General features: G+C 45.3%; 1 protein-coding gene across 6 annotated transcripts in view; it reads left to right on the top strand.

The window, feature by feature from the left end:
- Nucleotides 1-13239, top strand: part of nalcn (sodium leak channel, non-selective) — a 213835-nt gene that overhangs the window by 126986 nt on the left and 73610 nt on the right. For all 6 annotated transcript variants that reach the window (XM_051709746.1, XM_051709745.1, XM_051709743.1 and 3 more), the window contains 6 exons: nt 3739-3875; nt 4492-4633; nt 4947-5020; nt 11726-11827; nt 12032-12101; nt 12207-12298. In XM_051709746.1, coding sequence (XP_051565706.1) covers nt 3739-3875; nt 4492-4633; nt 4947-5020; nt 11726-11827; nt 12032-12101; nt 12207-12298 — 617 coding nt within the window. The remainder of the gene's footprint in view (nt 1-3738; nt 3876-4491; nt 4634-4946; nt 5021-11725; nt 11828-12031; nt 12102-12206; nt 12299-13239) is intronic.

The following is a 13239-nucleotide window of genomic DNA, read 5'->3' as shown; positions in this document are numbered from 1 at the left end:
GGATCACATGAGAGTAGCCCGGACCGAACTCCTGCTGGTCCCCTACCCTCTTGATGGAAGTGAGCACAGTTAGGAGGGCAGTCTTCAAAGAGAGTGTCTTCAGCTCAGCTGACTCCAGGCGCTCGAAGGGAGCTCCCCGTAGACCCCGAAGGATTACCGAGAGGTCCCATGAGGGGATGAGGCGCGGTCTGGGGGGATTCAACCAAATAGCGCCTCTCAGGAACCTGCTGATCAAGTTGTGCTTCCCCAAATACTTACCATCTACTGCATCGTGATGTGCCAGAATGTCGGCTACATACACCTTGAAGGTGGAGGGGGACAGCCGCCCCCCAGCCTTCTGGGGGTCTTCGCGTTGGGAAGAACACCACTTAGTGAACAGACGCCACTTCAAGGCATACAGACTACTCATAGAGGGAGCTCTAGCCTGAGTGATCATGTCTACCACCGCGAGTGGTAGGCCACTTAGGTCTTCCACGTCCCGTCCAAGGGCCAGATGTTGAGTTTCCAGAGGTCTGGTCTCGGGTGCCATATGGTGCCCCGTCCCTGAGAAAGAAGGTCTTTCCTCAGGGGAGTTCGCCGGGGGGTGGGAGGGGGAGGGCTGTCGCGAGGAGCGTGAGGTCAGTAGGGTGCTACTAGGACTACCTGCTCCTCGTCCTCCCTGACATAGGCTCACTGGGGGAAATGCATATTTGCGTAGTCCAGGGGGCCAGCTGTGTGCCAACGCGTCTATACCAAGGGGTGCCTCAGTCAGGGTGCACCATAGCGGGCAGTGGGAGGATTCCCGGGAAGCAAACAGGTCTACCTGCGCTTGACCGAATCAACTCAAAATCAGCTGGACCACCTGGGGGTGGAGTCTCCACTCTCCATCGAGCATGACCTGTTGTGACAGCACGTCCATCTTGGAAGTGTCCATCATAACCACGACGCACCTGGAGACCTGCTCTAGGGGAACCCATGCCCGTAGAAATGCTAGGTCGGTCCAAGGGCTGAAGAAGCAGCGACAGATCGGCGTGACGACCATGCGATGTGTCCCGCAGTGCCATGCCCATCTCGGGACTCGTGTCTGAAGCCAGTGCTGAAGCGGCCTCATATGCATCAACCCGAGTGGTGTGGCCACCGCTGAGGATGCCATATGCCCCAGGAGCCTCTGAAAAAGTTTCAGTGGGACCGCTGTTTTCCATCTGAATGCCTTCAGACAGTTCAGCACCAATTGTGCATGCTCGTTCGTGAGGCGTGCTGTCATCAAGACTGAGTCCAACTCCAAACCAAGAAAAGAGATGCTCTGACCCGAAGCCCCAGCCGGCTGAGGTGCATGAGCCCCAGGTCCCTGTGCGCACACAACATATCCCGAGAGTGAGCAAGGATTAGCCAGTCGTCAAGATAGTTGAGGATGCGGACGTCCACTTCCCTTAGCGGGGCAATGGCTGCCTCTGCGACCTTCGTGAAGATGCGAGGGGACAAGGACAGGCCAAAAGGGAGGACCTTGTACTGGTACGCCCGGCCCTTGAAAACGAACCACAGGAAGGGTCTGTGTCGAGGTAAAACCGAGACATGGAAGTACGCGTGATAAGTTCAGGTCTACCGCCGTGAACCAGTCTTGATGCTGGACACTCACTAGAATGTGTTTTTGCATCAGCATCTTGAACGGGAGTCTGTGCAAAGCCCGGTTCAGTACTCGCAGGTCCAAGATTGGCCGCAACCCACCACCTTTCTTCGGTACGATGAAGTAGGGGCTGTAAAACCCTTTCTTCATCTCAGCTGGAGGGAGAGGCTCTATCGCACCCTTCCACAGAAGGGTAATGATCTCTGCACGCAGGGTAGCAGTCTTCTCGCTCTTCACCGAGGTGAAGCGGACGCCGCTGAACCCAGGCGGCGCCTGGCGAAATGAATCATGTAGCCGATTCAGCCATCATGATGGGTTGGGAAGCGCAAGCCACGCGTCCATGCTCCGGGCGAGGGGGACCAAGGGGACAATCTCGTTGGACGTACCGGCGGGTGTGGCCTCGCGGTGGGGCAGAGCCTGAGGTGCCACGTCGAGAGGGCTCGAGCCCCGTGGCCGTGCTGAGTCCAGGGACATCGAAGCACTTACCTGGCTCCTGATACCCACCATAGAATCGGCCGGGGAGGGGGGAGGAGGAATATCGTCCCCGCAGTCCATCGGAACCAACCTGGTGTGGGCGTGTTTGTGCCACAGCTGGGCGCGCAGGGGCGGGGGGCCCGCCACTGGTGCGCCAAACCTGCTGAAATGGGACGGTGGACGGTGGTAGTGACAACGGCCGTGCGCACCGGATATGTGACCCAGGGAACAAGAAAACTGCTCTTTTGTTGAACTTTTGGCAAAATTAAATGAAAATTAAACAAAAGATTCTCCTCTCGGCCCTCCACCGGGGGATGGAGTGGTCTGTCCACCAGCTCCAGAGCAGCAGGTCTCCTCGTCCCTGGGTCGCCTGTCTCAGGGGCGCTTCGAAGCCTTCCTTGGGTTCTTGGCGGCAGGCCGTGAGACGGGTGGCGTCAGCTTCCTGCGGTGGGCTCCACGCCGGGGCCGGGCCGCGGGGGTGGGCTGCAGTGGAGCCGGTGCTGCTGCTGCAGGAGGAAGCCCTTGGTGATGAGCAGACGGGGTGCGGGGTCTTGAACCACACCAGGGCAGGATATGTTGGATAGCCTCCATCTGATACTTCACCGCCGAGAACTGCTGGGCAAAGTCCTCGACGGTGTCGCTGAACAGGTCAACCTGGGAGATGGGGGCATCTGTGCCTTGTCAGCCTCCCTCATCTCGACCAGGTTGAGCCAAAGGCGACGCTCCTGGACCAGCAGGGTGGACATCGCCTGCCCGAGAGACCACGCCATGACCTTCGTCTCCTGGAGACGTCAGCTCTCATGCACCTCCAGGAAGAAAAGGACTGGGAAGGGGCGCTCTGGGCCCAGGAACCAATCATCGAGCCGCGAGGGTTCAGTGGAGAGTGGAGGGTTCCACTCTAGCCCGACGCTCGCGGCCGCCCAGGCAAGCATGTCCGTCAGCTCTGTGTCAGCCTGAGACTGGGCGACCATACCCGAAGGAGGAAGCGTCAGACTGGACGAGCCCGCTCTCCGATGCTGCGATCGAGAGCTCATCATCTTCCCGAGCTCCGAATAAGAGGTTGAACTCGCCCTGAGACGAGCCGGCGGTCTCATCCGAGAGCCCGATCAGGGCAAGCGAGCTTGCTGAGGAATGGGAGGTCCGTGGGGGGTTACCCGGCGGAGGTGCTCCCATTGAAGTCCCCAAATCGCCCCCAGTGCTAACCGATGCGGCCTCATACCTATAGGTAGAAGGACCGAGGCGGGGAGCCGCTGGTGTGTTTTTCACTCTTACGAAGCCGCTGAAATGCACCGTAAATCCAGCAGATTGAGGTGAGTACAGGCAGCGGAGGAATTCATCTCACTGAGCACAACCGCTCTGCTCCGAAGAGAAAATCTGAATGAGTGGTTGCGAGCCAGCTCCTTTTATACCCGTATGTCCGGGGGAGTGGCATGCAAATTGCACTCGCCAATTCCCATTGGCCTTTTTTCAAAATCAGAGGTGTTTTGGGCTCCCAAAAGTGACCCCTAGTGTCACTACATCGACACAACGTCGAGTGAGTGACAGATGGGGAACTTTTATGTCAGTTTTTGACTGTCCACCAAATGCCTTGAGTTCTGTGTGTGAAAACACACTGTGGCCCCATAAATGCCCCTAAACCACTCATTTCTTTCTCTCCACAGCTGAAACAGAGCGAAGCCAACGCTGATACTAAAGAAAAGCTTCCACTGCGATTACGGATCTTTGAAAAGTTCCCCAATCGACCACAGATGGTGAAAATCTCCAAGCTTCCTTCAGACTTCACTGTGCCTAGAATCAGGTACTGTGTGCCTGATTGTAAGCACTATACAGTCATTTTCTGTTCATCGCAAACAATTGCACCAACAATTCAGGCAAGACAAGCATCATGATGTTTGTTCAAACCCCTAACCCTAAATTTCAGCTTGTAGCTTTTCCTGCACCATTTGTATTACAGACACGAATGATAGCTCAAATTGTGCAATTTTGTTGAGGAGACATGTGCTATTAATTTTCTGAGTGCTCAGACAATTTTCACGTGGTGGACGATAAAATAAATAAATAAAAACCTTTAACTTGCTTTGCAGAATGGACCCAAGCAATATCTAGGGAACTAAAAATTACACTTAGGAGTAGGATCATGGGTCATGGGCCATATAGCATATAGCCATATAGCAACACCCTGGAATTGTGGTGGCCAGTTCTGCACAGGCAAGCACTCACGTTTTCTTCAGAAAATGTTGAAATGTATTTTATTGTACAATTGCAATTGCATAAAGTTTTGATTTGTGGACATATTGGCAAAGAAACTTCCTCACTTTCCTTCACTCTGAATGCCTCCTAACTTGTCCTCTTGAATCTGTTGTATGTTTGCACGTGGCTGTTTTGTAACGTGTGGCTGTGGGCCTGTGCTGCAGGGAGAGCTTCATGAAGCAGTTCATCGACCGACAGCAGCAAGACCCCAGCTGTCTGTTTCGCCGCCTTCCCTCAGCGTCATCCTCATCCTGCGACCATTCCAAGAGATCTGCCATCGAGGACAATAAATACATAGATCAGAAGGTAGCACACTGCATCACTCCCACAGTCTGCCCCCTCATTGCATACAAGGACTAAACAATAATCTCATCTCATGTTCTGAAGGGAACGGAACTATGTTCCATTCAACAAAACTTACATAACCAGCAGTTATTAAGCAATATATTAGCTGATGACAATAAAATTGAATAGACATCGTTTGCTGATATCAAATTCAGTTTTGCCAGCATGATAGTACTGATTTATATTATTTATATTATATACATATAGATTATACTATTTAATAATCTGTGTCACCTGTGTGTCTTACTGTGTAAACCTTTGTTTTTCCTCTCAGCTGCGAAAGTCAATATTTAGCATCCGAGCCCGCAACCTCATGGAGAAGGAAACCACTGTCAATAAAATTCTTCGGTGAGCTTGTGATTTACTAGCAAAAAAAATGTCTGTACTAATTTGCATCTTATTCTTATCTGCTGTAATTTTCCCAATATTGTCACCGAATAGTTTGGTATTTTGCTTTAATTGCAATTCCTACACTCACAAAATTTCCCATTCCAAATTACAAGCACACTAGGCAGATATGTTGCAAAATCAGTAGATTTGTATTAAGATATTTAATGTGATGCTCTGTGTTTTGAAATTAAAGGCACAAGAGAATTGCTCTGTTATCTTGCAGCCATTGGTAACAACACATTAAATCCTTAACAAGGGGAATGTGTTTTGGTTTCAACTCTTTATTTCCCAAGCCTGTTTGTCACCCAGCCAACCCAGCAGTCAGAGCAGAGAATGGCATCTCCGTATCAGGATCCTTAGTGGGTCACCTGTGAGTGTGAATTAATAAATGAATATTTTAAAATCTGGCAGAGATGCAGTCACACATTCCCACAATTTTCATCAACGGTGCCTCTTTAGTTTTCAGAGCACGTTGATCCCCTTCATGGTACACACACACACACCACTCACACACATACACCTCACCTTATCCACCCCTCCTCCTGCTGCTAAGCGTCCAGACGGCACATCAGTAGCCATCCCACGTCTTCTGTTCCGTCTTGGGCTTTTGGTCTGTCTGCACACTCACATGCACACACACCTCATCAGCCAGGCACTCATCACCAGTGATGATAATTAAGGGCGGCATGTTCTCTTGAAGCTGAAATTGTCATTAGCTGTGCTCTGGTACATGAGTTTGCAATTAATGGACAATAGAGAGGCGGTGGTGAGCAGCAGGCTTTTCTAAGCATACATAGATCATCACTGATTTAGAGTATAAACAGCCTATCGGATTTCATCGACGGAACAATCTTGGAGTGCCAGTTATTGAAGCAGTCTCTCCAGTTGCATTAGATTTTTAGACATTCCTTTGAAAGATTCACCTGTTAGGGTTTTGTTTTAGGTTTAATCTTAATGTGCATAAACAGTACCAGTTTATGCAGTTGTCACAAACACAACATTTGCCTACGAGTTATCCATTTGATTATTTTTATTCTGTATAAACCATAAAAATGTAATGGTGGTAAATGGGGACATGCAAGTTACCTGATCTTCTGGTCAAAAGCAAACATTTAAAAAATAAAATGTATGTTTTATTTTAACATGTATTTTGCATTACACAGTTAAATCCAACAAATAATGTGACTAAGTGAAGTATCCTGTTATTTATATCAGTAGCAAGTCATGGGTACACACATACAATAGCTCACAATTGGAACAGTTTACTGAGAATGGACCATACACACATTGCTAGCAAGTTGCTGTGGTGTTAGGTAAATGGAATCCTTTAAAAACGTATTTACTGTTATGGCAAAGGAGGCTCGAGACAAATTAAACAACTTATCATCTAGTTTATGTTAGAACTGGAACATATTAGGTGCCTAGTAGGTGTCTAACCTCATATACTTATATTAAGTGTGCCAGTTTTTTTCCCCTAGGAGATTAATTCCCCCTACTGTTTTATCTTCACTTCGCTGTTACTCACCACTCCTCAGTTCACATTTGACCACACACACAAAAAAAGGATAATTAGCTTCCACTCCATGGGTTCCCCATTCCTCAGAAACACTTCCACCTGTACATTACAGTGCAAGCTAATGAGAACCATCTGCTGTTGTTGGGCATACAACAGAACACATGACAGTCAATGTGGCATAGCAACATGGATGTGTGCTTCTGATTTCTGATAATCTCATAATCCTGTATTCATAAAGCTCACTTGCAGAGAGTAATGTATTAGATGTAGCCAGAACAGATGCATCCTATATGGTGACAACATGAAACAGCAAATGTGATATATTTTAGAGTGAAACAGAATTTTCAGAGGGAAATAATTTGGTGCCAGAAAAACACTGTGGTACTATTGGTTAATATTCATTGGTTATTTTGCACCACACATACACCCTTAGCAGAAAAAGTCATTTCAGTGCTGGGGAACATTTTGATGAATGCATATAAAAATGACCTTTTTCTTTCTTTTCTTTAGAAGCATGCACTGATGAATTGTGCACAATAAGAACAGGACAATTTATTAAAGGGATCATGACATACACTTTTTTTCCTCTATCAATCCTCTATCTACCATCATAGAAAGGCAGAATATATACAGACTAAAGTCCGTATTTAATGTTGGTTTTCAGAGAGGTAATGCACACATTCACCTCAAAACACCACCAACACTCACCTACCATGATGAGGACCCCTCGCTCTACCTTATCCCTAACCTAAACATGTGAACCAAGACAAAGGACATTCATTGGGTTTGTCCAAACGCAACCCCTTTGTTAGAGAGATGACTAACTACCTCTGCGGCCTAAGAGCCGGATTCCCTGAACAAGTGTCAAGGTAGCATGTCCATCAAAGATGGAAGGAACAGAGACAAGGGTAGAGTGAGCAGGCAATCGCTGGCTCGTTAACACACCAGCCACCGAAGTCCCAATGTCATACAACCGCCATGATACAGCCATTAAAACTAACACTACCAAACCAAATGGTGTTCTTAATGGTTCCCCAAGGAGCCACCGTGCACATTGACAATATTGTCCTCCATCTCAACGTCGACAAACATGACGCAGAAATTGAGATCATGGACACATTTAGAGGTCACAACCTCACCATTGATGACACCCTTCAACAGCAGCTTCAGGCTGAAGGGATGAAATTAGTGAAGTTCAGTCTCAAACCGACTGGCTTGACCACTATATTTCCTAGTCACATAAGCAGATCGTCATCTTACCAAGAACACCCTATCAGTTTGGTTGCCCTCTGGCTCCTCCTTAGTGGTTGGATCATCGCAATTATTGCACACGCCATGTACAGGTACATTCAACACCTACAGGCCAGACTGGACTCACTCCTCGTACAGCCGCGTTTTACACACCAGTCTGAGCCCATCCCACAGATTAACCCCAATCATTTCCAAGGATTAGCCTTTTAACCTTTAACCCTCCTTTCCTCTAACATTTTGTTCCTAGTAACCAATGTCAGGTTCTACTTTGATTTTGTGTTATGACCAAAGAACAACAAAGGATTGTGTTATGGTTAATGCTGTGCCTTCCAATAACTTGAAATGTTTGTGTGATGAATGTAGTTTTAGATTTAGCTAGAAGTTCTATGCCCAGATGTGCCTCAATCTCTGTCCAGACGATAAAGCCTCTGTGAACTCTAATGAACTGTATGGACTGTGCAACCATTTTCTTTCCTATCAGGAATACATGGATGGTGTAACCCACAGGTTACTGTGAACCGACAAGAACTGTTCGGCCCTTCAGTTGCTCTAAAGATGCTGGACAACAACCAACTCTTCAGACCAAAGGGGGGGATGTTGGGCCTCATGTATTCAGATAGAAGACAAAGGCAGGCCTAACACAGTCGTAAAACCTAACTCAGGCCCCCACATAAAAGGTCATAAATCTTACTGATAAAAACTGCGCCAAAATCAAACAAAGGGAGTCCAAAACAGACTACAAATCCCAAGAAGCCTTGCTCACTAAAGGATCGAACTCTCAACTCCTATTGGATGAGGCACATGACAGAACGCACCTCAACCATGACATCATCAGGAGCAGAAATACCTCTGAAATGCTTCCAGGATTTGCTTCCAGCAACAGCCCGCCGTGTGTAGCTGCATCGCTGCACTCAGGTGTAGCCTCGTGGCACAAGGAAGTAACGTCCGAATTGAAACTGTGGCCATACAATCTCCATCTCGCTGGATGAGTTGAGATTACTCTGTGTTCCACCGAACACTCTAACGGATCCGAAGGAGACTGCCGAGCAATCCACATCTTCATCCATTTCCCTGCAGAAGTGAAGAGAAAAAGAGTTCTCTTCCCTCTTCAATCAGGTCGACATCGCTGATTTCTCCGCCAGCCCGCCGAGAATCAGCAGTCGTACCGCCCGCCGACAGAGTGAGGAAACGGTCTCCCGTCATCACCCGAGCCTCAAGAAACCAAGTCGGAGTTAAAGGACGGATGAACACACATTCTGCGTTCTCATGCGATTCAAGTAAGAGGTTTACGTCTGGGCAGAGATAGAATATTATAGTATGTTATTCTTGTGTATCAAGGTTATTGCTTGTACAGTTTACGGACCACCCTGTCTGCTCATTATTAATACTCAGGGTATTAATTATCACGAATGAGATTTGCTGTATTGTAGTCCAACCACATTGGACTGTTGTGCATTTCCGCCATCGCGGGTGAGACCGGCAAACTGAGTTTATCCATTAAAGAATCAAAGACCGCGGGACGGTTTACGAGCCATCCACCGTATCTCTGAGTGATAAACGAACAGCTGCTTTCTCTCCCACGATCGCGAAACCGGCTTTGGGGCCATCACTTAATTCTCTCACTCTCGTACTAACCACACACACACACACACACACACACACACCCACCCCTCACAAACATTCTCGCACACATTTTTGGCTAGTAGATAGCTTCGTGATAAAGCTCAGCTTTGTCCCTAAGCTACCATTGACTGGTTTCTCTCCGCCCACATTCACGGCCATATTCTCTGGCCAGAAGTCTTGTGTGACACACTCTCCACGAGAGTCACGTCCGCCATTTTGTGCGCGTCCCTCCTTATAGACACACACACACACACACACACACACACACACACACACACACACACACACACTCTCACACTCTCACACACACACCCTCATGTGTTACAGGATTATTTTGGTTTCCATATCTAATCATTTCACTGTTTAGTTTGTAGTTGTATGTCGGAAGTTTATTGACTGCAATGTATTAATTATTAATTGATATTACTGCATAAATAAACTTTGTTATATTACAAAGAGAAGAGTTTTGGTTTGTTTTGCATACACCTGTGTAATGCTGATGGGATGTCAGTGCTCAGATTCAAGCCTTCATTCATTGTTTTTTTTTTCCGAAAATCGATATTCTTCGGATGTCGATTTTCCTAAGAAAACATTCTAATATTGAGACTGTTATACTATCTGGTTATTAGTCCCTGATTCCAGGGTGGTGCCCCGTCAATATTAATCCTTATTAATATTCTATTAATTTTTGATAATTGATAATTATCTTTGATGATTGTTGAATTTGAATGATCAATTAGCTAGTGTTAATTTTAATTAATGTTTCATCGATGTTAATGATTGGTGATTATCTTTGATAATTGTTGATTTAAAGGATTAAAAAAGCTAACATTGATTCTCATCAATGTTCTATTGATTTTAATAATTAATAATTATCTTTGATAATTATTAATTATTGCTAATAACCAAACCCGCTCCTAAACATAGCGCACTACATTTACTGGAGCCCCATATGAGGTTTTAATGAGTTAGATTCAATTAATTAATTTAAATATTAATTAATAACTAAATAAATAATTGTCAATTATTTCTGATAGTAACACTGATCTAAACAAACGTGTAAAGCCCAACACAGTGCAGCAGAATGAAACCGAATGGGGGTCTCCTTTTAAAAGTTATAACTTGACACCACATCTTTTTAAAGTGAATCGAGATGCATGACAATGGTCAAAGAAGTCTGTCTAGTGCATGTTTAAATAGAAAAATAATTAAATATATTCCAGATGGACACAAGGAGTACTGTTTAAGACCCCTCTGGTGTGCAGGAATAGTGGGCCTATAGTTTCTGCTCTCTCGTCAGTTAACCAACTGAGCACCAGTGGGTGGATGTGAGGATGTAAAATTAGGCATTGATGTCTTGCTGTGAAGGCGGTCATGTATTAATGAGCCCATATGTGGGGGCCTGGGTAGCTCAGTGGTAAAATACGCTGGCTACCACCCCTGGAGTTCGCTAGCTCACTAGTTCAAATCCCAGAGCATGCTAAGTGACTCCAGCCAGGTCTCCTAAGCAACCAAATTGGCCCGGTTGCTAGGGAGTGTAGAGTCACATGGGGTAAAACTCCTTGTGGTCGCTATAATGTGGTTCGTTCTCGTTGGGGCGCGTGGTGAGTTGAGCATGGTTGCTGCGGCGTGATGCCACATGCGCTATGTCTCCATGGCAATGCGCTCAACAAGCCACATGATAAGATGCACGGGTTGACGGTCTCAGACGCAGAGGCAACTGGGATTCATCCTCCGCCACCCAGATTGAGGTGAATCACTATGCAACCACAAGGACTTAAAAGCACATTGGGAATTGGGCATTCCAAATTGGGAGGAAAAAAAAAAGAAAGAAAAACAACAAAATGAGCCCACTTGTAATGTCTTAAAGTTGTGGAAGTAGAGAACAAGGCATTTTTGCAGCTTGAATTTGATAAATGTATATATATATATATATATTTGTTTTTGTTTTTTTGGGGGGGGGGGGTTTGCATTGGGGAGGACGTTTTGAGTTCTTAGACTTACAGTATGTTTTTATAATACAGTGAGCTCCTATATGTAAAAAGATCATGAGCCCTTTAAAAAAATAGGCTATTCAAGAGTCCAGAATGAGTCAATTTCATGTTGTTTTGGATGGACAGTTATAAAATAAAAGTCAACAAATGTTGAATGAGAATGTTTCAGTCTCAAATCCTTGACATCCTTAAAAATGACCATACTGTGCTGTTGTTGTTGTATCGTAACTTATTTATTTGCTGTTGACCTAGTTCTGATCTGTCTGTGTTTATTTTCAGAGCCTGCACCAGACAACGTATGCTAAGTGGCTCCTTTGAGGGTCAGCCAACCAAAGAGAGATCCATTCTCAGTGTGCAGCACCACATCCGCCAAGAACGCCGGTGGGGAAACACTTCACATACTCATCATCTCTTTTTTTGTGAATTATATAAAGGATTATTAGATGGATGGATGGATAGACATGATTTATATATATGATTAATAGAGCGATAGATAGTATGATTGTTAGAGGAGGTTATTGGATGGTTATAACAGACACTGCGATATGCTGAAATATACGTATGAACCTGCTCTGTCTGACTCAGATCCCTTAGACATGGCTCTACCAGCCAGAGAATCAGCAGAGGGAAATCCCTGGAGACGCTCACTCAGGATGTAAATACACACACATACACAGATGTCACTGAGTAATAGAACTGACAGATAGGAAGGATAGCGCTATCTGTGACTAACTGTGATGTCTGTGTGTGAACTCTGCAGCACTCCAGCACAGTCCGCTATCGTAACGCCCAGCGGGAGGACAGTGAAATCAAGATGATCCAAGAGAAAAAGGAGCAGGCCGAGATGAAACGGTATTTCCACATTAACACACAGTTAAAGACCTGCATTGCTGCCCACTAGCATATATTGTGTTTTTTTATATTCAGAGATCATAGAAGTCATGTAAATTCCAATGTAATTTCTTTGAAATTGTTACAAATACTTATCCAGTAACCCTTTATGTACTGTTTAGGATACAGAAAACTTCCTATCTTAAGTTTTAAGATAGATATGATCAGTAACGATAGGATTTTTCACAAAGTTATATTACAGAAGCAAATTCTATCTTGATTTAGGAATCTTATCATATTTTACAAAATCATAACTTATCTATAGTTAGCTCCATCAAGTTCGATAATTAACTCTCATGTCTGTTACCAAGCAACAAACAACGCACAAATGGCTGCTGTGAATAAAATATTAGATAGATGAAAATGAAACTAAAATCGGCACACTTTTAATTGCAAGGCTGCAAAAATAAAAGTTTTTATAACTGCATTCTCATATTTCTTGGGAGTCTGTAATTACTTATCAGTGGTTTGTCATCAAAGCGCAGCACATCATCTGGCTCTTCTAAAAAATTTCCACCATCAAAGATCGCTGTTCTTCGTTTTGTGACTAATAAATGTAGCACCATTCTCAGACAGTGCCATAGTTATGATACATAGTATTGTATTGTGACTGTAGCCACTGGCTTTTAAATAAATCTTCAGTTAGGACGTCAGAAGAGTTATCCTAAAGTTAGGACTTTTGGTTAAGATTTTTGGCAAGTTAGGATGCTTCTGTAATTCTCTTTTCCTATCTGTAGATAAGATAAGATAACGCACTTAGGAAATGTTATTCTGTAATATATTTAGTCCTAAATGAGATACTAACGTAAATTGCCATGGTAACCAAGCGCATAAGATAGGATTCTAAAGTTAGGATCTTTCTGTAATACGCCCCCTGGTATACTGGTGTCCCCACCAGGTTT

This window comes from Myxocyprinus asiaticus, chromosome 11 (assembly GCF_019703515.2).
Source record: "Myxocyprinus asiaticus isolate MX2 ecotype Aquarium Trade chromosome 11, UBuf_Myxa_2, whole genome shotgun sequence".
NCBI classification, from domain to species: domain Eukaryota; kingdom Metazoa; phylum Chordata; class Actinopteri; order Cypriniformes; family Catostomidae; genus Myxocyprinus; species Myxocyprinus asiaticus.
Note: the sequence above shows the minus strand (reverse complement) of the source record. Positions and strands in the feature narration are given on the sequence as shown.